Raw genomic sequence first — 26,505 nt, 5'->3', positions numbered from 1 at the left:
TTTGAGGCAGAGATTTCAACTGTACAACAGAGGGGAGGGGGGGGGGCATTCCCCGTCTGGAAATGTACTACACAGTAAAAATCCCCAGTATTCATGTGTCCATTTGTAACTCTGAGAGTGTACAAATGTAACCGAATGGACCCACCCTGAGGATTTTACTGTGAAGGAAATCACACAGACAAAAAAAACAACCAACCTTCTGGCTGCGGCTCACAAAACGGCTAAACCAGGTGGTGCTCCAAACAAGTAAAAAAGCGTGGTGGGGGAAAACAGCATTCCTGACATAGTCGACGCGTTTGGGAACAGAGGGAAGAGTATGAAACGGGAGCAGCTAATCAACTGCAGACTGGTGCGAGGCAAAGATACAGTGCAGACAGAAACACACACACACACACACACACACACACACACACACACACACACACACCAAATGCACAGCGAGTGACTAATACATAAAACATCTGATGTTCCTTTTCATCTTCCCACGTTAGTGAGCGGAGAGCACTGTGGTGTCTTGGTGTGGTGAGCCTGAGCCTGAGAAGGGGGCAGCCCGGGCCGCCTTGCCCTTCTAGACTTGTAGCCACACGGCAGCAGCTGCAGGGCCGAGCCTCACCGACACAGCGACCCACAAACCAGTGCTATGCATGGGAGCTGGAGGACGAACTACGCCTGCCTGCTGGCCGTCAGCTGCTGCTCCAACTGGTTGTCTCTTTGTGCCTGGCAAATACCATCCACCTTACCTGTGCACGTATACCTGTCTGACCTCTCACATGCTACACATAGCTACTGCTACACCAGCTTCAGTAGGGGGTCAACGGCAAAAAAAAAGATGCCGCCGTTGTTGGTCGTAACAACTTAGAATTCAGAGCAAATAAGGAGAAGTGAGCGATAATACAGGCGAGGATGTGAGAACGAGTAGTGATGTGCCAGAAAGAGCAGACATAAAAAAGAGCACATGTCAGTCAGCAAACCCTTTCAGAATTAATGGTTAAAAAAAACTAAGAAACCTAAACTAAAAAAGGTGGCATGCGTGACAGAAAGATAAATAAATGATAGAGGGGAGATGATAATGTTTGAAAGAAGAAAAATAAGTCTGTAAACTGTGTGTCAGCTTCCAGGAGAATAGTTAATTAAAGACTAGGACAATGTTTCGACTGCAAACCAGGTCTTCATCAGATGATCATGTTTGACACTTGGTGCCTGCAGGTTTTGGTTAGGGCAGGGTTCCCTCTCTGCCTGGTCAGGTGAATGGACGAGTGAGCTCATCCCTAGATCCTATTGATTTGATGGCATTGCTGCAGGAGCACCTAGAATCCTAAATGTGATGCAAACGAAGAAAAAAGACCCAGAGGAAAGAATAATTTGATTCTAACTGCCGTGAAATGAGACTCCAGATGTGCTTGTGCATGTGTGTGTGCATGTGCGTGAGAGAGAGAGAGAGAGAGAGAGAAAGAGAGAGAGAAAGAGAGAGAGAGAGAGAAAGCGAAAGACTACAAGGAAAAGAGTGGGGAGAGACAATGGAAAGGAGAAAATGAGGCAGAATTTGAGATGTGGAGAGAATGAGGAGAGAGGAAAGAGGTGTTTGAGTGGAGAGAACTGGGGGGGTTGACAGAGGACCCGTTTTGATGAATGGAGGGAAAAGGGAGAAACAGAGGGGAAGATGGAGTGATGCAGAAAGGTGGGGCTGCCAGGTGAGTTTAATGGCCTGTTTGTCTGAACTGGTAGACCACCGGCTCTCCCTGACTGCTGTTGGAAAAATCGTGCACATACACACGCCCTGTAACTCTCACACCATTAGGAAAACAGCAAACATATTGATCCCCAAGATTTTCAGCGGACATGTACTGTATCTGGTTATTTTAATAGCTCCCTGCTCTCTCTCTCTCTCTGGCATTCACCATGCTGATAAACCTTTAGGCTATATCCTTTTTATAAAGCCATTATTAATCACAAAACCTGCACAACAATAAAACATTCAGACATGAGGTTTGTGATTATGGGATAATATTCCCCCAGCTGCTTGTTTTTCCAAGGGACGCCCCGTCGATTCATAAAGATTTTCAAAGCACCCCCCCTCCCCTCCCTGTTGGTTTTTCCATATAGGATATCCGTGGGTATGCTAGGTATGGAGTGGATGGAGTCCTGACGTTGTTTCAACGTTCAAACTCCCCCCCCCAGCTAACAAATCACTCACTGTTACCTAGCCTCTGACAGATGGGTCCCCAGAGTGGAGGGGTCCACTGCCGCTCCAGCATTGTAAAATGACTACCATTCATTACTCTTGTCATTTTGCAGCATAGCACAACTCAATATGAGACCGCTTGACTGTAAGTAAACGTGGGAATATGTGAGGCGAGCACATAAACCATAAACTAGATACACTCTCTCAGGTCTCTCCGTTCTCCACCAGTGTCACTCTCTCTTGATTTGCTCTTCTCCTCTTTCTCTCACTCTCTTGACCAAGGGCGACCAGCCCTACCATACACAGACAGAGAGAGACTCTTCTGGTCTGCTACCTACAACGTGCTTAGCTTAGCTTGTCTAGAAGTGTGGCGAGGTACTCTGAGAAAAGTTGAGTGCTGTTACAGGCACAACAGAGCACAAGGGGTGCACACACACATACACACACACACACACACAACACATCAGTAATCAAATGGCATAACTAAAGCCATACAAGACTACTTTATATAATTAAATGATGAGATTTACTGCTTGGCCAGTGCCGTTTGCGAGGCATGGTCAGAGTCCGCCGGCTGGCGCTACGCCAAACCCGACACGATGACTTGGCAGCGATGGCTGGCATGGTGCAGGATGTTGGACTCGTTTCTGAAAAACTGCCGCTGCACAGAAGCGCAAACATAAAAGCATGCATGCAGTGCACTCACACATGTACAGACATGTATACGACGTACAAAGGGGAAACGGTGAAAAAAAGAGAGAAACTCCGCACTGCTCACATACGAATGGGCGTGAACGCGCACACAAGAGCCGAGCACATTGCAGTGGACACGGATCAGTGCAGGCGGGAGAGAAGTGAGGAAGAAGTGCTGTCTGTATATAACACTCGTCTATACTGCGGCGCTTTCTTTCTCACTCTGTACCTGCTGTTGTGTTGATGCTGAGGCGCACGTGGGGGAGATGTGAGCCCTCATTTCCAACCCAACAGATTCCCTTTGAGAAGCACTGGCTTAGTGGCGCTTCAAGTATATGCTGCTTAAGAGGTAAACTCCATCATCCAATGCTCGTCATATACAGCCCCCTGAGAGTCTCTGGTGGAGTGGTAGTTCAACACTAGAAGTATGAGGCTAACGAGCTACGAGGCTGCTACTAACCTCTATCTTAACTGCATTTGTTTCTTTTTGGTGGTGTTTAATAAATGTGTTGGACTCAAATAGATAACTTGATAACTGAAGATTAGGCTATTATTTATAACACAAATCGCAAATATAATAATGCATAACACTTGCTACACTACACTATGTATAGCAATATGTACCAATACAAACAACTTAACAACCGTTCGTTGCCAGGTATTTTTTCCATGTAATTCCTTAAAGCCTCCAGTTGTAAACTGTCGCAGTTTCATACTGGTCTATATACTGCAAATTCCATATTGATCTTAAACACTCTTATGCAGTTTTAATTATACTGCATAGAGCTTCATGCATTGATTATGTTTTAAGAATCACCTCTGAGATTTTACATTTCAAATCATCATAGTGTGCATTATCAATTAAAATGTCAAAAGTAAAGCCGTCAGTAACTGTAAGTAACATTGCTATTTTATATACAGTATATACAGAGACGGGGATATGATTGTAATCTTGTGCTTTTGTACATGTTCCGTAATAGACATAAAGACAACAAAAAAGCAACGCTGGATTTCTTCTCATGGGTACTTGTCATCACAGCTAATCAGGGTAACGTTTAAACTGTATGCTTGCTAAGTAGGCCTAGCTATTTCTCAAGACAAAACAAGCGTGTTGAGTGTTGAATGCTGAATGCGGGGGGGCTGTGATAGTACAGCTAGTACCGTCACCATAGTAACCATCTCAGGCTGGGTCATCGTACAAAAACACAAGAGGCTCCTCCTTTACTACAACCCCTCCCCTCCCTGAGCACGAGCACCCACACACACAAACACACACACGCCTACTCAGCGCAGCATAATGAGGAGTCCATGTGACTGGGTGCTGTTGTTCATGATGTGCAGGTGTACATGCTAAGCATCATCACTTACGCCCAGCTGGAGCGAGTCTAATAAAAAGCAGAATATACAAAAACAAGGACGCGCCGTGGAAGAGGTGTCAAACAGACTGGAATTCACACCTATAAAAAGGTGTATGAAAGAGGCTTTCCCACCCCATACAGAGAGGAATTAGCAGGTGCATGTGTGTATATGGAAGACAAGTCTGCAGGCAGTGTGCATCTGCAGTGTGAGAAAAACAAATCAGTGGATGAGAGTGAACCCTCTCACCCCCAATGAAAAAACGCAGAGAGCAGGAAAGGATAGCAGGCAGGGAAAGAGAGAGGGATAGCAGGCAGGGAGAGAGGGAGATAGGGGGGTGCCTCTGTGGACAGAGAGAGAGAGAGAGAGAGAGAGAGAGAGAGAGAGAGAAATGAGAGTCAGAGAGCGAATGAATAACAGCCTAAGAGAGGGAAAGGAAAGCTGCAATACCCAGACAGAGTCTGTCTCACGGGTACACTCAGTAACACACTGACACGAGCACACTCTCTCTCACTCACACACACAGTCTCCAGTTTAAGCTTGTTACTTCACATTGACACAAAGCTGTAATATCAAGACATGCGGACATACATTGTTCTCTCACAGTTTGAGCCAGTTACTCCATATATACTGTGGATGCATGCATACACATGTATGTACTGTATGTATGTATATATATATATATATATATTTGCATACGTATACATGTGTGTGCGTGTGCGCGTGTGTGTGTGTGTGTGTGTGTGTGTGTGTGTGTGTGTGTGTGTGTGTGTGTGTGTGTGTGTGTGTGTGTGTGTGTGTGTGTGTGTGTGTGTGTGTGTGTGTGTGTGTGTGTGTGGACGCGCATGCATGCACACATGCACACACACACACACACACACACACACACACACACACACACACACACACACACACACACACACACACACACACACACACACACACACACACACACACACACACACACACACACACACACACATATAGTGTCAACGAGTATTCCATATTTGAATATTCCCTTCCTAAAAATAAAAGAATGTTCGACAATGAAAATGAAAACAATTTAATTAAAATAATCTACTGTGCGAGTTCTCACAAGACTCTGGGCGCATGTAACCTTAAACGTCAGCTGGTCTCGCGAGATCAGCTATTGATCTGAGAGGCACAGAGAAGTCCCCTCAACGCTTTACTTCATCAAATTGCAGAGCCGATTGGGAGCCGATCCACACGGGAGCTGATGCAATGTGTTGTGGGCTTGTAGATTAGCTGTGTTTGCCACGCGGCACTGTCATACAACGAAGGATCATTCAGCTGCCTCGCTATAAACACACAGACTTTACATGGCAGGCAAACACAGAATTTGCATCCCAACTGTAAACACAAAACAGCAATGTCATTTTCTTGGGAAACTGTACATAATTTTTTACTGGCTCAACTCCTCATATCCATTAGGAACACATTGGATTAATGTTAAGCCCCTCTGTGATTAATGAGACTTAATCAAAATCAATCAAATCAAACCAACAACAGCCTAAGGGAAATGGCACTACTATTGCTCAAGATGTTTTCACAACTCAAGTCCATATTAAAAGTGAACCTTTCGCAGACCGCCAGGTTGAAACAAGCTCCATTTTAGGAGCTAGACTCAGAGAACTCCACGGATCTACTAAACTTATATCTTTCTCTTCAAATGGTAGCACGGCTCCAATTTAATATAATGAGATAAACACACTAAACACATAGTCATTGTCCAATCTGATCCATCCATTTAATTACAGCGCTGCACATCAAATTCACTCAATGAGTTAGTAAAAAAATAAAAGAACACCCATCAGGCTATTGATTCTGAGCAATGCTTTTTTGCTCTGCGCATCTCTCACCCGACTGCAGAGGGTGATCTGTCCATCATCTGACGCATACAGAGGGTAGGAGATATCAACAAAGGAGAAAAAAAACAGAAAGCCAAGCAATCTCCCTCATTTAATTCAACCGGGCTACGCTGGGAGGAGCATCATTGTGTTTTGGGACATTGAGCTGACACCATTATTCAAACGGATTTACAGTGAGCGAGCAGATAGGGGTGCAGTATCACGTTTTAAAGACCAGACCACTTTAACAAAACTCATGGCTGGCGATGGGACACATTACCTGTTGCAGGGGTCAAACTTGCCACCTTCAGGTTACGTGAGAGGCTGACCAAACTTCCAGACCACCCTGGCTAGATTTAGCTCTAGTCTTCTGTCTGGGTGACACATTATAACTTCACATACATTATGGTGTGTATGATTGCAATGGGACTAACTGATTGCTTGGCTTCAACTTACAAAAGCGTACAGAAAAGAACGATTTTTCACAAACTTATTTTAATACATCATGTCATTATGACTTTTGACCATTAGTTTGCCATTACCACACAACTTTTATATTGTCAAATCAAATCTTATTAGTCAGATGAGATAAATGTCAACTGTTATGTGTTTTTTTGCTACCATAGGTCTATAGACATTATTACAGTGAGAATGATATGACTTTTACTCTGGCTAGCAATACCCATGATCAATTTTACAAGTCATACACTTCACATGGAACCATGCTCCTTTATTTCAAGGCTAAATCAATCAAGTCCTCTCCCCAAGCAGTGATCTATATGTGTGCGCGTGTGCGTGTTTTAGTCTAGTAGTGATTAACTACTGGTAGACTGACTGGGCTGTGTGTCATAGGGCGACTCCACAGTCACATGACAGACCTCAAAATACTCATCAGGTTCAGTTACATCCAGTCCCAATACACAACACACGTAGTCGTACACACAGACACACACAGAGGCAAGCTTGTATACAGATACATACAAACAGGTGCTGACAGAAACAAGTGTTGCACTTGCTTTGCCCACACACACACACACACACACACACACACACACACACACACACACACACACACACACACACACACACACACACACACACACACACACACACACACACACACACACACACACACACACACACACACACACACACACACAGTGATGCACCTCTATTACACATAAAGGGCACTTTAGGAGGCATATTACATGGTGTAATGAGGAACTTGCTCTCTTCTATGTCTCTGATACACACATTTCATTTGAGAGGTCAAGGCAGAGTCGCTGAATGCGTTTTTGGGGTACCATCATAGCATGAATAGTGAGAGTATGACTTCTAGGGTACCATCACAGTTGAGAGTATGACTTCTAGGGTACCATCATAGTTAAGTGTAGGACTTCTAAGGTACCATCATAAATTCGTTTGAGTGTATGACTTCTAGGGTACCACCACGGTTGAGTGTATGATTTCCTCCTGGCAACGGGACAATACAGCCTTCTACCAGAATGACAGGCCCTGGCTGCCACACACAAAAACAAAGTCCTACACACAACAAGCCAAGTAAACTCCATCTCTACGCCTTAGCCGCTGTCTGCTCTTGCCTGCCAACGGGTGCTTCCACTAACACAAGTCCCCTTACTGATCCGAGCATTACAGAGACGGCTCAACTTGGATTTTACAGCGTGAAGTCACCAACAGTTAAAATAGGGCAGATCCAAACAGCAACAAGGCCCATCAAATCAGATGGTTCCAGCATTGTGCAACTGCATAGTGTGTAGGTACGCGCGTGTCTGCGTACGTGTGTGCATGCGTGTGCATGTGTGTGTGTGTGTGTGTGTTTTCTCCTGTTGTCCCTCCCTGCATTTCTGTGCAGTGAGCAGGCTTATATAAACAGCTATAGTTCTCTATCTAGGAATGGGAGTCCGGGAGGAGGGCATCAGCTAAGCTCCAGATTAAAAACACAAACTGCAGCAAATATTCCATCCAGTCAGTCACTTTCACTCGCATTAAGAGACTGTATGTCTGAAAGCTTACGCTCAATAACAAAAAAGATTCTGGCTTTCCGTTATTTCAACAACAAAAGAAAGTGTTGTCAAAAGTAATAAACATTGGGAGGAGTATCACAAGGATGTCATTGCTTTGTAAGATAATCAAACAGCGAAGTACTGTGGGGGGGGGTCAAAGGCCAGGTTGTGTTTTTCATCATAACGGTCGTATCACTATTGGACACAGAGTGCTGCAGGAAAGACTGCTTAGAACATACAACACACACGTACAAGGAAGATTAAAAACTGCAACGGCAGGCAGAGAGAAGTTGAAAAGGGTACTCGGAGAGATAAGGCCAGAGGAGGAAGCACTTAGGAAACGCACCCAAACAGTTAACTTCCTTTACTAGTACATACAGCCTTCCTGGATATCACTTGGTCACCCAGCGGAGCCTCAGTTCATGACCTCTTCCATTGTCTGTGGACACGGACCGTGCAAATACACAATGGCAACACGTAGCCAGTGGTGGGTCTATATTGTGCAGGGCAGAATTTAGCAGGTAGCTTATCAAACATAATTATACTGACATTCAAAATGAAGAAAAACTGATAAAACGAGCAAATGACCAATCGTAAGTATCTGCTACCTACTTTACTCCTTGAAAGATGGGGTGCTTTTGTTTAGTTGTAAAACACTAGCACGTTTACATCTTCAGCTTTTTAAGTGTTTCATATGTATTCTACCATAAATCCTAGTGAAAGCCACTGCATGGGGAGGGAAATCTTGCATAAGCCAAGTTAGCCAACCTTTCTATCCTCAACCTGTTTACTCTCATTACACATCCAGTCCTTTTGACTGGTAAGAGTGAACATTGTTATGTCCCACAACATTCACCGTGCAGCCTCAAGTTTGTTCTGTGGTAAAAAGCACACCATCCAGTGAGTTTTATTATTTTGTAGTAGGCTAGCGGACAGGTTATGCAATTCAATTAACTGGGTGTATAAGGCAAAGAGAGAGAAGAGGCCACTCAGAGGGCACATGGAACAGTGTTAGATGAACGCTGCCCACCCAGGAGCCTACCGCCATGGGAGACACTATTCATGTTTGGTTACCTGCCTCCAATTGACAGACGGAAGGACAGTCACACAAACTCACAAAAAATAAATTGTGGCCCGGAAGACGGCAGGTCAGTAGCCAAGAGGCGAGGCAAATATAGGGCCTAGTTGGTTGGTTGGTCGGTACACTAGTACACACACACACACACACACACACACACACAGGCACCTACAGGGTGGGCCACTTCAAACACATTCCACACAACGCACAGGATTGTGGGAAAATGCCACTGTGCGCTTCAGTGAAGGGTGCCTGTGGATTCCAAATAGGCCACAGAGAGATACACACACAAACAGGACAGGATTTTTTTTATAGTCTACCTTTTCTCCTGCTGTGGCTCTCTACTTTAACATATTCCATTAGCAGGCATCATAAGGACTTCACAACTATTCTTGAAGACACAGCCTTCATACGTAGAAGAGTTTGTTAATTTGAACTGTCCCAAAGAATGACAAAACTTTCAGGGGATTTGTGGATTGTATTGTGTTAAGAGTAGGTGAAAAAAGTACACAGGCCCTGGAAAACATATATACACATGCATGCACACTACCTCTTCCAGCAGAGCTGTGCTCACAAGCCTGAGAGGAACAAGAAGGGGGCAAGGCTCTCAGTTGCACAACTTGTTTTTCGCTAGTTAGCCCAGGAGAAGACAGCTCAGCGGTTACTTCATAGAGCTGCTTCCTGATAGCGACGTCTGTCCACATCCCCCACCCCACCCTTCTATGACAAACCAACCCAATCAACTAATAACCACCTGTAAAAAAATAACTATTACATTCTTCAGACTGCAGTCAGCAGATCACAGCCACAGAGAGGTGTGGAAATCGATACTCTGCCTTTCCCATGGCTAAGGTAGGGATAGCAGGCAGTGTGCCAATGAATTCACAATGAAATATGCTAACTATTTTGGTTGTTGTTTGCCCCCCAGGCGTAAACGTCTCTGAGTGCCAAATATGGTCACTTCCCAGAGAATTGAGTAAATCAGGAACCAGAACCAGCCAATGACATGTGCTTTACTCCCTCTGAGAGAGAAAGACAGAGAGGAGAGAGATACCAGTGGTCCTGTCTCACAAGACCCCCTTTCAGGGGCCTCTGTCTGCATACATGCCCTGTGTAAAATACTCAGTCAGAACATTTCCTTTGAACCCGGGCTCAGGAGCCATTTTTAAGTAATAGAAAACAAAATGGGAATATCATTAATGACATTTAAAATAAGCTAAACGGTAATTAATGGCAAATGAAGCTTTAAATATTGACTGTTTGTTTGTGTGTATGTGTGGTTTTCCACTACATCAGAAAATGTTATTTTGTCTGCAAAGCAAATGAGCCAACAGCTATAAATTTGCTCCCTGTGAAGTCAGTTCATGAAACTCTTTGTAACACCCTCTAAATTAAGCATCACAGCACAAAAGCATAAGGACTAAGGCAAACTGTATAGACAATAGGTTGAAACGTATACACTGCCTGGTCTGTACAATTGCTTACTTTTCCCCAAAAGGAATTTCTAAAAAGATTTTCATCCGTTTCCACCAACACATTTCTTGAGCCAAATAAAGATAATTCAAGGCAACTACATAGCAGTCTAATATTATAGCCAAGATCATTATATATTCATTATATATTTGTCTGTCACAAAGTATGTTGATTTTTCATCCATTCCCCATGACATTATTTTATTAAAAGCCCTGATAGAAGAAAGTTACCAACAAACTATGAATACATATTTATCTTTACTATCTATCTATCTAAATCATCTATTATCTATAATTATCTATATATAATGTATACTTCATTATATAGTTGATTGTGTAGTTGTAATGTATTACTTGAGCTAAATGGCATCAGTCACATAGATAGATATCTATCTATCTATCTATCTACACACACACACACACACACACACACACACACACACACACACACACACACACACACACACACACACACATTATAACATGATCCTTATGTTATAATAACGTGATCATAATGATCTATTCGGCTCTGTATCAAAAGTATGGCCGGGAAAAAAAAATATTGTTTTGATTCCAGGTCCAACTCAACATGGGAAATAATTGACATCATTTCATTGATTGAACTCAATAAAGGAGAAGCCATTTCTCGGTTAATAAAATGTATAGTACAGAGGCTTCCAAGCCGGAGCTGGGGTCGTAAAATGTAGGCTAATCCACCACTTATAGGGATTTTGGGGAACTTGTTAGCGTCGGAGGCTAAACGTGTTGTTTACGTTCCTGGCTAACATAGCGTGTGTATGTTGTTGCTGCTTGGCTGCTAGTAGCCATCAGAGGCAGTGTTGCCATGTCCCCTTATTATAAGCGACTTTGGGCTTGTTTTTATCCTTGTAAATGTTGGTAGTGTGCGGGTTGTGTTTTTTGGGGCTTGTTTCTTAAATGTAGTTGTTTATTTGGGCTTGTTTCTAACGTGTAGTTGCTTATTTGGGCTTGTTTCTAAGGTGTACTTGCTAATTTGGGCTTGTTTCTAAGGTGTACTTGCTTATTTAGGCTTTTTTTCCTCTATTATTATTTAAACCAGTGGTTCTCAAATATTTTCATGAAAATGTTTTGTGCCAGGGAGCATTTGTGTTGTTAGGATGTTTGAAAATAGCATATCTACAAGCTCACAACGTGTGCGACGCGTTGAGAACTAGTATATCTGCTATTTTGAAATAGCCAACAACGTAATATAGGTTTAAAGTGCTCCAAGTGCTTCTTTTGGGCTTGTTTTCATAGACCTGGCTGCTTGTTTCTATCACAGAACATGGCAACACTGCATCAGAGGCCTAGCTGCTGCTCACAGGCGCCAGGCAGAATGAATCCTGCAGCTCCCAGTTTAGATCCGCTGCAGCAGAGACCACCCTCGTCCAGTCCCGACGACTAATCTGGCCCTGGGGCTGAAGGCATCCGCGACAGGCCTCAATAATATAGCTTTAAGAGAGGGGGCGGGGCTGAGCTTGGCTATAATAATAACTCTACAAGGAGATATCAATACACACACACACACACACACACACACACACACACACACACACACACACACACACACTCAGCCATGTGAAAACAACTATCAGCTCGTTCAACTCTAGACCCAGTAGAAACCTTTTTTTCGTAAGATATTTCATTGGCTTTTTTCTGCCTAGACCCAGTAGAAACCTTATTTACATTTGTTTAGATATCTATTTGGCTTTTTCTGCCAAGACCCAGTAAGGGCATGTCGAGAGAATTTGTGAATTTCCCATACAACTAAAATCCTCACATCAGCTTCAAAGCTACAAGTTTAGAGGAAGAAATTTAATATTTTATTATCAATTAATTTATCTTCTATTAAATGAATAATGGAAGGGAGTAAATCAACTAAGGTGCATCATGTATCTCCATTTGTAAATATTCCCATGCAAAAGACAAATTGCGTCTTTCCAAGTACGTAACCTAATGAAATGCAAGTTGGATGCTATGTGGCATGGTAAACATTCAGTGACAAACATTGCACAGGGTAAGGAATAAAAACAACTAAACTTACTTTCTCCAGTTATTAGTCCACACTGGAATACAAAGAAGACGCAGAAAACAAAAAACACACTTTGTGTTTGCATCTTTATCGTCCACCGCCTCATTTTGACTTTGGGGGTGTTCTCTTTTTGAAGTTGATCCAAAAAAATGGGGCAAAGTTAATTTCAAATGTATTGAAATATCAGTACAAAAGTACAAAACAAAACTTTGGTATTTAAAATATAATGTCCAATCTTAGCCAGCGTATTCCGGGTTTCCCCCCCTAAAAAAGGGCCGGGGGGTCTAACGTGGTTGTATTATAATTTTAGAAATATCTTCCAAGCCAACTTTCTGATTTATATGAGAATCCCAGAAGAAGAAAAAAATGCAGACCACTAAATAACGTGATCTTGGGTTCTAGCAACACACGTGCGAATAAAAAGCTTCATCTTCCATAAATGTATGCGGTAGTTCACTTTCATCTGTTTGGTGTAGTGTTTCCAATGAATCCGACAAAAATAATAATATCCCACACCGTCAGCCCAGTGAGGAGCTCCCCGATGACGATCCACTCCCCAGGGTTCTCATTCCAACACAAGCAATGATCCAATCAATCAATTCCCTGGAAGTGGACTGGATATAGAAGAATGTCTTCTATTCGTTCACTTTGTTTTTGCCGAACCTCTAAATATCGGCAAGGCGGCGATCGGAGACAATAACGATCAGAGTTGCGTGGGTTTGTGCTAGTTTAGTCCACAGGTCTCTCTTGTACTCCACTTGTTTCTCGTGTCTTCCTGGTGAGAAGCTCACCTTTTTAAGACGCACAAAGACACATAGGAACAGGAACACATCCCAGGAACTCCTGTATAGGATGCGTGCAGGAAAAACGTGCAGCGATCGCTTTTCCCTACGACCTTCCTCTGAACTCCTTCACCCCCGCTGACCACCACGCCGCGAACGTATGATGATGAACACCCAGAAACGGAAAACACACACAGATCAGAGAGAAGGAGGACCTGATCTGATGCAAACAGTACTCCTTGTTTTTTCCACCACCGTACGAATAAAAAGCGACCGCATTCACAAGCACGTTGCTCTGAAGTGAGAAAACTCCACCACGCCGTCCGTTCGTTCTTTTCGCAGATTAGCTGGAGAGGGAGAGAGAGAGAGAAAAACAGCTAGCTGGCTAATCCAAAACAAATGAGGTTTCAGTGTCGTTGGCGGTGGAATAAAAGTGAGTATTCCCTCCGTCCATACGACGATCAAAACGATGAGGTAAACCACCGTAAAATACTTTAAAAAAAGACGGTCAAGTGTAAAAGTTGGATCCCCGTTAAGCGGTACCTCTGCCTCAGGTTCCCCCCTTTTCTCTGTCTCTTCTGTGTGAGTCTCTCCACCAGTAAACAAGTCCTGCCAGTCAGCTGCTGCTGGGGCACACGGCGGGCTGCTGGAAAACACGGGCTGGATCGCTTCTAACAGCCGACATAAACACGGACCTGGACTGGACTGTCTGCGCTATACTGTGTATAGTGTATAGGCTACTGTAGAAAACCATGAGTTCTTCTGTTATGGTACCTTATAACGTTTTCTCAAACGTTTTCGTGCCAAGGACCCCTAAATTGATATATATATATATTTGGCCGCGGACACCCATCTGAAAATGTTTTGTGCCAGGGACCCCCAGTCCCCAGAAGAGAAGATTTGTGTTTTAAAAAAATTCAACATTATTCAAAAGTTTCCAAATATTTTTCACACATTTTCAAAAATGGCAGATGTACAAGCTCGCAGCGTGGCACGAAGTGACGCGCTGTGAGCTTGTACATCGGCTATTTTTGAATAGCCAACGTATAAAATATTGATAAAAGGGGTTCAAATGATTGTGATGCTATATTAACAAATTGTGCTGGGGACCCCCTGGAACCCCCCTCCTGGGGGTCTCCGTACCCCACTTTGAGAACCAATGCCTTATAGTAGTTTTTCACAGGCAACTGCTTACAAAAATAGATACATAAAGCAATATTGCTAATGTTGGGATTGGTCTCAACTGACCGAAGTATAACATGTAATTATATTATTATTATTAATGTATTTTGGAGTAATATTGGTTAATTAAACTAAACACTCCCACCAGATTTCTACCTTAAATACAGGGAATGTTACAGCCCCCACCATTCCTTCTTTGGTCTTGACAAGGCTTGTGAGCCTAATAGTGGGATGATGCACCTTAATTGAACTAATTGGCATGCAATGTTCCACCAAAATGTTACTAATTCTGTGATTGTTTGCTAAGGTAGTGTCTAGCATAGTCTTTTCTCAATGTTTAAATACATTTTCTACAATGAAATAATTTAATAACAGAACAGGCTAGCCGAATATGTGATATCTCTGTGTGTCTCAAAAGGACTATCCAAAATTATTGCGAGACATGCCCATTTCGTTTCGACCAAACTCCATGTCAAAAGCACCACCAATTCCAGGGTCCATCTCTGACAATGCAAGAGATTAAACCATTAGAAGAGATCAGCAAAACGTGAAAATGTTCCACGCTCGCTGTAGAATACGTTATGTGCCTTCTTCTTACCATTTACTCTGCCTATTCCAGAGGGTCCGAAACGGTTGTCCATGTTGTTCATCCCGCCAAAATTGTCCATGCCTGAAGAGTGTATGGACTAAGTATTAACAAAAGCAAACAGAAACTACTACCACTATTAAGCTTTATTATTTATGCAACAATGCATAAGAATGTTATGCAAAGTGCTATACAATACAGCAAAACCAGGGCCCATGTTGCCCATGCCTGCTGCGCCTCCACCACCATCCCATTGTGTAGCATCAATGGGCTGGCCTCCAGGCCCCAGGCCCAGACCAATACCACTCAGGCCACCTGGAAGAGAGAACATTAGGGAGTAGAATAACACATTTCAGCTTCGTCAGTCATGGCAATGAGTCTCTATGATTTTGATCCTGATGTAGTTTTTTTTTTACTTACGGGGAAGATCAGCTAGTCTCTCATCCTGAAAATGACAAAACTAAGTATTCAAATAATGCTCAGATCATGTCATTTGTTTTAAACATAGCTTAAAACGGTACATATAGTATAGGCTTAAGCAACTTACCAGTTTAACATGCATGGCCCTGTTGAACAGCAGCTGACCATTGAACATGGCTAAGAACAAGAAGTTAAGGAAACGCACAAAAGACATTTCAAAAAGGTCCCACTATAAACCATTCATCCAGTGATGAATGCTATCCATGCTATCAATGTCAAACGAATGTTTTCTTCTTCAATCAAAACCGCGGAGGCTCTTGTCAGATTCAAGCAAATCTGTGATGCGAACAATTTTCTAGTGAACTTTGAGAGTAAAAGAGCAGTGGACCACTACCGAGCGAATCAGGAAGGGCTGTTGTGCATCAGTGTGTAACGCATTGTACACTGAATTGTCATATAGAACTGCTGCTGAATAGTATTTGACTAAGCACAATGCTTAACCCATTAAGACCGGGAAAGCATCTCTCATTTACATTTTTAACCACTATCTTATACTTTGACTATTTTTCAATAGACAAAGTATAAAATAATGGTTAAAGTGGTTACACAGATGCGTTCCGGTTTTAATGGGTCAAGTTAAAATCAACAAGTTCTGCAACTGACCGATGAGGTGACCTAGCTTGCATCTTAAGAGTCACTTAACATGACCACCACTATATTACATTTTCAAAAAAGGATACAGACAGCCTGGACCGCTTCGATGGGCATGTCGAAGGTGACTGTACCCATGCCTCTGCTCCTCCCATCTCCCAGCTCTAGGATGTCCGTCCTCACCACCATGCCTGCCATGCTGAACACCTCATTCAGTTTCTTCCAGCCCACTTTGTAGTCCAGCTATAAACAATAGGCCAGACAGGTCTGGTTAGTTAGATGTTCACATTACAAGCAAGGCTTAAAGCTGGAACATAAAGCGTAGATGAAAATGTGAACATTTTGTATATAAAATAATATATTTTATATTAAATAATAATCCACATTTTAAAATATAGGGCCCCTCACATTAGCCACGAAGACTGTGCTGCCGATCTTGCCAGCCAGCAGGCCATGGATGATCTCGTTGGGAATGTTGGGGTTGTTCATCAGGCTGGGAAGGATATTGACCATCCCCAACCATTCCATACCTTCCATACCTCCCATGCCACCCCCCATGCCTCCACCCATACCCCCCATGCCGCCATGGCCTCCAGCGGGTCCACCACCTCCTCCTCCCTGGGCCTTGTGCACTTCCCTCTGAGCAATGATACCATCAGGGTCCTGTGGCACATGGGAAAAGAATTTAGTGGAATTCTCACTCCAGTTTTTAACAGTAGTCCAAATTCACATTCCACGGTAGTTTCATAGCTCATTATGACCCATGGCTTAGTCTACCTCTTTGACTTTCAAAGGACGTCCATTGATGATCTCGTTGGGATTGTTGGGGTTGTTCATCAGGCTGGGAGGGATATTGACCATTGGGCCACCAGGTCCAGGGCCCATGTTCATGCCACCGCCCATGCCGTCCATGTTCATGCCACCACCCATCCAATCCATGTTAATGCCCCCCAGACGTTCCATACCTCCCATGCCACCCCCCATGCCTCCACCCATACCCCCCATGCCGCCATGGCCTCCAGCGGGTCCACCACCTCCTCCTCCCTGGGCCTTGTGCACTTCCCTCTGAGCAATGATACCATCAGGGTCCTGTGGCACATGGGAAAAGAATTTAGTGGAATTCTCACTCCAGTTTTTAACAGTAGTCCAAATTCACATTCCACGGTAGTTTCATAGCTCATTATGACCCATGGCTTAGTCTACCTCTTTGACTTTCAAAGGACGTCCATTGATGATCTCGTTGGGATTGTTGGGGTTGTTCATCAGGCTGGGAGGGATATTGACCATTGGGCCACCAGGTCCAGGGCCCATGTTCATGCCGCCGCCCATGCGGTCCATGTTCATGCCACCACCCATCCAATCCATGTTAATGCCCCCCAGACGTTCCATACCTCCCATGCCACCCCCCATGCCTCCACCCATACCCCCCATGCCGCCATGGCCTCCAGCGGGTCCACCACCTCCTCCTCCCTGGGCCTTGTGCACTTCCCTCTGAGCAATGATACCATCAGGGTCCTGTGGCACATGGGAAAAGAATTTAGTGGAAATGCCATGCTGAACACCTCGTTCAGTTTCTTCCAGCCCACTTTGTAGTCCAGCTATAAACAATAGGCCAGACAGGTCTGGTTAGTTAGATGTTCACATTACAAGCAAGGCTTAAAGCTGGAACATAAAGCGTAGATGAAAATGTGAACATTTTGTATATAAAATAATATATTTTATATTAAATAATAATCCACATTTTAAAATATAGGGCCCCTCACATTAGCCACGAAGACTCAATTCACATTCCACGGTAGTTTCATAGCTCATTATGACCTATGGCTTAGTCTACCTCTTTGACTTTCAAAGGACGTCCATTGATGATCTCGTTGGGATTGTTGGGGTTGTTCATCAGGCTGGGAGGGATATTGACCATTGGGCCACCAGGTCCAGGGCCCATGTTCATGCCGCCGCCCATGCGGTCCATGTTCATGCCACCACCCATCCAATCCATGTTAATGCCCCCCAGACGTTCCATACATCCCATGCCACCCCCCATGCCTCCACCCATACCCCCCATGCCGCCATGGCCTCCAGCGGGTCCACCACCTCCTCCTCCCTGGGCCTTGTGCACTTCCCTCTGAGCAATGATACGATCAGGGTCCTGTGGCACATGGGAAAAGAATTTAGTGGAATTCTCACTCCAGTTTTTAACAGTAGTCCAAATTCACATTCCACGGTAGTTTCATAGCTCATTATGACCCATGGCTTAGTCTACCTCTTTGACTTTCAAAGGACGTCCATTGATGATCTCGTTGGGAATGTTGGGGTTGTTCATCAGGCTGGGAGGGATATTGACCATTGGGCCACCAGGTCCAGGGCCCATGTTCATGCCGCCGCCCATGCGGTCCATGTTCATGCCACCACCCATCCAATCCATGTTAATGCCCCCCAGACGTTCCATACCTCCCATGCCACCCCCCATGCCTCCACCCATACCGCCATGGCCTCCAGCGGGTCCACCACCTCCTCCTCCCTGGGCCTTGTGCAGTTCCCTCTGAGCAATGATACCATCAGGGTCCTGTGGCACATGGGAAAATAATTTAGTGGAATTCTCACTCCAGTTTTTTACAGTAGTCCAAATTCACATTCCACGGTAGTTTCATAGCTCATTATGACCCATGGCTTAGTCTACCTCTTTGACTTTCAAAGGACGTCCATTGCAGTTATGTTTGTTGACCTTCTCCACAGCTTTCTTCATCAGCTCCTCAGTCCTAAACACAACAACACTGTAAAGGATAGAGAAGTCCAGAGTTAACAGGTATGTTGTCATGAACTACCAGAGTTTATGTTTCGGATTCTCTGTTCAATGTTTTTGTGTACTGTGAGGAGGACCGTATAAGCGGCTGGAATCAGTACAGAGCCATGTAGTAAGTTGCAACCAGAAGGTGTATTTATTCACCATAGAAATACAAGCAGTACAAGGCCACCTGTAGCTCTTCTCAACAGACAAGTCAACTGGCAAGGGGCAGACTTTATGCTCAGCTGAGCTAATGAGCCAGCCTGGACTATACCATTCAAAGGGGTGCATTCTAAATCTAGCATAACATAAACAGATCATCGTACAATAAATAAACGCCATAAATACTTAAATACCCTTAACCCCACAAGTATATTAAAAGTATCGCTGCACTACAAAATACTTTCCTCACTACTACTAAACCACCATAAGCCACTCTAAAACACATCACACAAAAAGAGCTAGACATTGAGAGATGGAACACTTCAATTGGCAGTTGAGTATTTTTGAATAATTGAGGATCATGCACAATCAAACACTCATTTGTAAGGCCTTGAATTTTAGCTTTCAATAATATACACATTTTCAGATCTCACAATCCTCATCACCAGACACTTACAAATTCCAGAGAGCGTGGTGATTCTTGAACCACTAAAAGTATTTTCCAACCTCAAAAGTCAGAAAATCCACAAACAAAAAGGGGATTCCCTACAACAAAGATATTGGAAAGATCTAGCCCATTAAACCAATTCTAAAGGAAGGCATTACATTTAACAACAATCTAACAGCCATGTTTCAACCGCTTGCGGACTGGACCACATTTATATTATACGTTCCTAATGTAAAATACTCCAGTAAAGTTAAAGTACGGACCTCAAAATTGTACTTAAGTACAGTACTTGAGTAAATGTACTTAGTTACTTTCCACCACTGCACTGGCTATATTCAATTGAACATTGTGGATATCAAGTAGCCAAGCTGCAGCCAGGGACACAGACACACACCCCTCCCCTCTGCTGTGCAAAACTGAAAGTGACTGGAGTAGGTTTCGTTTTTCCCCAAAAGCCCTTGAATATGATGGAAGACATGATAATGATTACTGTAATTATGGTAAGCTTACATTTCATATCACACACCATACAATAAGAACTCCTGTAACTTTCACATGCAATAGTAATAGCAATAATAATAATCATAATAAATCATGATACAGTCTTATAGCACTCAGAGATTGTGGAATAGTTGTCTGGCTACTCAAGACTAGTCAAACCCTAAAAGCAGGAACATCCCAAACCTGTTCAGGGAGGACTTTCAAATGAATTTAAAAAAAAGTTCACCATGAAATATTCTGTTTATTATACATAAGGATTACGGGCAAAACACACTGTCTCCTAGAGCAGTGTAAATATTACACACTTCCTCAGCCCTACAGCCAGGAAATACAGTTGAAAATGTACACAAGCAAACATCCTCATTATAACCCAGTTCCACTGGTGGCATTTAACTGCACGCCATGCCTGGAAGATATGTGTCAACATTCACAGGAATACTGGTGGTTTAAAATGAAGCATTGTTGCCAAAAGTGAGAACTGAGAATGGAATAGAATAGGATAGAATAGAATAGACATTTTAGAATTATCAGCTCCAATGTACTTAAGTTGTTTATGTGCAGATCTTATGTGTTGTGAATACAACAGATGGTCTAAGAAGTGTTTGGAAAAAAGAAGAAAGACGTGCACGTCCAAACCCTGTATCGGGCAGGTGCTGAACGAAAAATAACAATAAACTAAGGAAAATGAACAAACACTCACACACTGATGGGCTCCATTTAAAGAAACATCTTTGCACCCTTAAAGTGCGAGTGTTTGTTCATTTTTCAAGTGTTTGGCCCATATCTTTTCTAGTAGACAGTAGGTGTAGAATTTGTGTCCGTCGAATCTTCATCAAAACCAATTGTCATTGTGCATGATGCCAGTCTGAGGCTCCTCTCATGTCTCATCCCCTCTCGTCTCGTCTCCTCCTCTCCTCTCCTGTCCTCTCATCTCTTCTCCCAATACCACTGTCCAAGTTCCTCTGCAGTACATATTGTGTGAGAAAGGAGGGCTTGAATGAATAAAAGACATCTTCATTACTTTGTATTAACCATCAACATTAATGGGGTTCAGGGATATAGTGTAGTACCTTAGCAGTTTGTCTGACTTTCTCTTGTACTAAACATTTCATTCAAGAAGTGGCATGAAAAATGTTGTACCATTCACTTACTCCAAATGTCAAATGAGGTGGTTTTAGAAATAATTGACTATCTATTTTGTGTAAATAATTAGATTAGATATGGTAAAATATAGGTACAAAATGATGGTAGATGCTCAGTACAATTTATCTGAACTCAAACATATGCTTGCAAATGTTTACAGGGTACACAAAAAACCTGTGTTTTGTTAAGCTGTAAATAGTACACTGTCACATCATCACTAAACCAGTTATTCAACTGCAAAAAATATATTTGGAACATTACCTGTTGATCAATTTATTGATTATTTGATTAGTCATTACAACAATGTGCTGAATGTAGATGCAGGTCATCAACATTTTGAATGTCCTGGGCTGGCTGTGCAGTTTCTGATATGATCCAATTACACAGAAGGGGCTTTGGGATTATAATAACATGTCATTTAACCAACCTCAACTGTTGCTTGTGTTACAACACATCAACATATACAGGCTACATTGTTTCCCAGGTCTCATAATAATCCAAACTCTAGCTAGCAGGGTTAAAAAGAGTTTATCATATGTTAGAGATTAGGGTGCATGCTCTGGTGACACAGTGCCAGTTTCAGAGTTTGCCCTTCCCTAATGACTTCACAATCTACCTTCTCTAATATACTTGTTTTTTCCCCTAAATGTGCTGTCCTGCAGAAATCTATATAGCTTGCAGCTTTATGGGCTTCTATATGGGGTCTGAAGTCCAGCCAATACCTTGCTCAGCCTGAGAGAGGTCAGGGGTCAGGGGACACATCACCTCTCCATTGAGAAAACAAGCATTCATCATAAAGGTCCTTATTAATACAGACACACAAACATAGATCAAAGCATGTATTGTTTCACGTCATCACCCCTAACGCACACGCACACACACGCACACGCGCACGCGCGCGCGCACGCACACGCACACGCACACACACACACACACACACACACACACACACACACACACACACACACACACACACACACACACACACACACACACACACACACACACACACACACACACACACATGGTTTTCTTCTGGACTAGCAGAAACTATCCATGAGGGTACCTTGGAATGAGACGTACAGGGCAATATCCCTTGTAAATCTTCTGGCTCTTTCTTTGACTCGTCGCGTCTGCGTCTGCGTCTGCGTCTGCGTCTGCGAAACCTTGTACTGACGTTCCAGTGCATACTGGTCAGTCCTTTAACCACTTGACCCCTAGCATCCCTATTCCGGTGGGAACATTTGCTGAAAATAGCAGCCATGTCTCATTGCATCGTGTTGTGAGCTAAGGCTTGTAGATCGGTTATTTTTGACAAAGAGATTTGGAGTAGAGGAGAAGTAAAAAGAGCAAGCAAACTGAGGTCAAGGTTACTAAGTATAGGGTTAATTTCTTACCATTCTCTGTGCAGTATGTTCATAAAGCCCTAAAAGCTTTAGACCCAAGAAAACCCTCAGGACCTGATCTTATTGGGTTCTTACTTCTTGAAATTGGCAGTGGATTTTATAACAGGCCCTCTTGCTTAACTTTTTAATCTTACTGTGGAAACAAAGGAAATTCCTAGAATATGGAAATCTGCCTTTGTTCTCCCTTTATTAAATGGGTACTGGCTAAAGTTTTTGAAGATCTTGTGAGTGATCAAAGTTTTTAATTATGCTGATGCCTGCCATGGCCAGGTTTCCCTCAAAAAAGAGTATTTGTATTCTCAATGGTGACTATCCTGTTTAAATAATGGTAATAAAATAAATTAGAAAAATGTGCTCCTCGGAACACAGGTCTCCTCCAGGCCAGGTATAGGTTATTATGGGCCAGCAATGTTTGTATGTAATCCAGGGTACATTGCCTTTTGTATATGTCCTACAGACCAAGACAGTGTTCTAGGGCACAATGTGACACTGGCTGTTATAACGCCACCATGAGGTCAATTAACCCATTAAGACCTGAGGCCGATTCTAAAAATGTCTTCTTAATACGATAAGAAAAAAGAAAAAAAACATACGTTGCTATCAGTGGCGCTCAAACTTTTTCATGTCAAAGACCCACAAAAATGTATTTGGTCACGGACCCCCATCAAAAAAGATTTGAAAAATGTTCGCTTCAAAAATATATATATATTCAAGATCTGCAAAATCAAAATCTCTAAAATAATGCTTTCCCGGTTTTAATGGGTTAAAAACAAATGGGCCAGAATTTCTTCCTTGGCATACGGGAGAGTGCATACAAAGTTTCATTATGATCAATCCAACTGTAGATAACATTAGCTGTTCACGTACTGAGCCGCTGTGTCTGCTCTGACTGAACGAGGTGCCCTGAGAAGGCACACTGTAAAATACTGAGTGATCATTTATCTCTGACAGATAAATGGGTCAGTTTTTCCACTCTCTGAAGAGTTGAAATAACACTCAGGATTTTACAGTTTAGCTTTCTAATACATTCACAGCTCTAAGCTCATTTCAAAAACAAATTTCATAAGCAAAATAAATGTGTGTGGATGTGGATGTGAGGCACCAGGCAGCCGGCGAGACTCATCTTCGATTACTGCAGCTGTGACATGATGAGAAATCATATTGGCTGGGTGCTTCAAGTCCCTTTAACTACATTAAACCTGGCATTCCTATTTTGGGCATGTCATTATAGGTGACTTTTTTTTTTTAGTCCTTGGCCTACCTGGCCTAGACACAAAAGCAAGGGCAGGCTAGGAAGAGAGAGGAAAGCTATCCTACTTATTCCTCTCTCACATGGACATGTTATGGCAAAGATGAATTGGGGGCAAACACAGAAATGTCAAAAAGGAAAACGGGTAGGCTACAGAATCTGTGACTAAAGGAATTCTGTGTTTCGATATGTTTGTTTGCAGAAAAACATATCTGCTCAGAGCCAAAAAGTGTGCACTATATCTTTGACAAGCAAATCTGATGAGGTGTCTTTGAAATACCAAATATAAATCTCACACCCTCCACAGTGGAACATATCTACCCGAACAGGTGTATTGTGTGTGTGTGTGTGTGTGTGTGTGTGTGTGTGTGTGTGTGTGTGTGTGTGTGTGTGTGTGTGTGTGTGTGTGTGTGTGTGTGTGTGTGTGCGTGTGCGTGTGCGTGTGCGTGTGCGTGTGCGCGTGCGCGTGCGTGCGTGCGTGCGTGCGTGCGTGCGTGCGTGCGTGCGTGCGTGCGCGTGCGAGAGAGAGAAGTCACATGAATGTATGTTATCATTCCAGGGCTCTCTACCTCAATACTTTTTGGTGCACACCTGCCTCCCCTGATCCTTACTCATCTGAGATTGGCTGTTTAAGCAGACTATCTACTGTATGTCAAACAATTCAACTCAAAGTCGCAAGGAAGATGATGAAAACGGCCGACAAGGATGAGAAATATCAGGGTAAAACCTTTGACAAAGGAGGGCTAAACCCCCTGGAGGGAATATTATGGCTGACTTTTAGTATTGTAGTTATGTGCCCTTTGATGCATACAGTGACCCTCACACATACAACACACAACCCATAATCCACAACTATAACAGCCCTCTTTTAGTCCTATGGTCCTAGGTAATTACTCTTCATAGACAGACATAACTATGAAGAGTAAAGAATAAAAACGCTGTCAAACTCCCACTCCCAGTAGGCCAAATGTTTCAAATCAGCCTCATGGTGGCGCTATAACAGGCCACTTCATGTTTTGGCCTATAACTCTTGATCAGCTGTTCCTTATCAGTTGCCCTACCTTTAAAATGCCAGCAATTTTCCTTTAGATTCCATTCTGTAAATAAAGGTAATGTATTGGCGGAAAAGTTAATTGGTGCTACTTCATCTAGCAGAGCAAGCTAATACAGCCCTCTACAACAAACAAACATGTAGAGAGTTATTCCCTCGTTCAATTTTTCTCCCTTCAGTTGGGTCCAGGCTGAAAATGAGCAATTGTTTTGTTCTTTGAGCCCAGAGATGTCCGGAGGATCAGAGGGGCCTGTTTTTAATCCAGAACAAACAAACACACAGAAACGTGGACACACAGACAGACAGAACTCTGGCTCTGTCACAGAATCATGGACCTTAACTCTGAAATTCGGCTCTGAACTTAGTGACCATCACTGTTATACCCCCGCCTCATTGTGTGTGTGTGCACAGGCATGTGCATTGTGCATGCATGTGTACCAGCGTGTGTGTGTGTGTGTGTGTGTGTGTGTGTGTGTGTGTGTGTGTGTGTGTGTGTGTGTGTGTGTGTGTGTGTGTGTGTGTGTGTGTGTGTGTGTGTGTGTGTGTGTGTGTGTGTGTGCGTGTGCGTGCGTGTGTGACACTTAACCCTGGGTCAGACTCACATCCCAGAGAGCCTTGTTTTCCCACACATGGGCCACAACACTTATCAACAGACAGATTAGACTGTCAAGGTTTCCTCGCTGACCCAGACCTCCCCCTCCCTTTACTTCCCTCACATAAACTCTCATCCCCTGCACAGGTTTCTTTTTTTTTTCACTTCCAAGGTTGAAAATCCTCACTCCCTCTCTTATTCTTTGCTTGTTTTTCCCTTCTTCCACAGTAAAAATCTCAGTGTTAATTGAGGGCTGTCGATTTGGGTCAATTCATCAGAGTTGATCAGAGTTAAATCACCCTCTCTCTGCTTTTATGACCTCTTTCTCCTCTCTTGACCACATTTTCGTCACCTTTCTTCCCCTTTTTCCATGTTTTCTCTTTTGCCCCTTACAGTGCCCCTGACCTGTGGCCCCTCATGTTCTCTACTCTCTTCTTGTTCTCACACTGATGGTCTGTCCATGAGGCCACAAGGGCATGTGGAGGGTTAAAGGATTAGTTTTATCAATGATAAGGGACTGGGGACAGACGGACATGGAGCTTGGACCTGAGACCCCTTCCTGAGAGGATGTGTCATCAACAGCCTTATCCACACATTGGAAGGGGAGAGAGAAAGAGAGACAGAGAGAGGAGGCGGTACAAGTGCGGGCACAATCAAGGTCGGGTCAATGTCGCGCAATGTCCCAGGCAGCAGCGCAGACTCAGGGGAACGGAGTGTGACTTTAAACAGCATGGCTTCAGGAAGCCAGTATGTGCTGCACAACATCAAAGCCTGTCTCCTACACGTCCGTTCACACTGGGAATATGAGGACACTGTTGTTTTGCTGC

The 26,505-nt window shown here is 43.3% G+C and overlaps 3 protein-coding genes across 3 annotated transcripts in view; all 3 read right to left on the bottom strand.

Annotated features, from left to right (window-relative positions):
• insrb (insulin receptor b) overlaps nucleotides 1–14,088 on the bottom strand; it is a 109,840-nt gene extending 95,752 nt beyond the window's left edge. Inside the window, exon 1 of the mRNA XM_084065738.1 lies at nucleotides 12,736–14,088. Within this exon, the coding sequence (XP_083921864.1) occupies nucleotides 12,736–12,829 (94 nt within the window). The 5' untranslated portion in view covers nucleotides 12,830–14,088. The remainder of the gene's footprint in view (nucleotides 1–12,735) is intronic.
• Nucleotides 14,089–16,304: 2,216 nt separating this feature from the next.
• LOC311052175 (heterogeneous nuclear ribonucleoprotein M-like) lies at nucleotides 16,305–16,843 on the bottom strand. Its single transcript, XM_084066998.1, has 2 exons — nucleotides 16,753–16,843; nucleotides 16,305–16,587 (listed from the first exon to the last, which is right to left on the bottom strand). The coding sequence occupies exons 1-2, from the start codon at nucleotides 16,831–16,833 to the stop codon at nucleotides 16,420–16,422; spliced, it is 249 nt and encodes an 82-aa protein (XP_083923124.1). The 5' UTR covers nucleotides 16,834–16,843; the 3' UTR covers nucleotides 16,305–16,419.
• A 269-nt stretch (nucleotides 16,844–17,112) lies between these two features.
• On the bottom strand, nucleotides 17,113–26,097 carry LOC311051385 (uncharacterized protein; the record flags this gene model as incomplete). Its single annotated transcript, XM_084065949.1, has 4 exons — nucleotides 17,113–17,433; nucleotides 17,548–17,859; nucleotides 19,022–19,115; nucleotides 26,084–26,097. 4 exons carry the CDS (start codon nucleotides 26,095–26,097, stop codon nucleotides 17,113–17,115), a joined length of 741 nt encoding a protein of 246 aa, XP_083922075.1.
• Between the last annotated feature and the right edge of the window lie 408 nt (nucleotides 26,098–26,505).

This window comes from Gymnoscopelus microlampas (assembly GCF_963454915.1).
Source record: "Gymnoscopelus microlampas genome assembly, chromosome: 9".
NCBI classification, from domain to species: Eukaryota; Metazoa; Chordata; class Actinopteri; order Myctophiformes; family Myctophidae; genus Gymnoscopelus; species Gymnoscopelus microlampas.
This window is presented reverse-complemented; position numbering and strand designations above follow the sequence as displayed.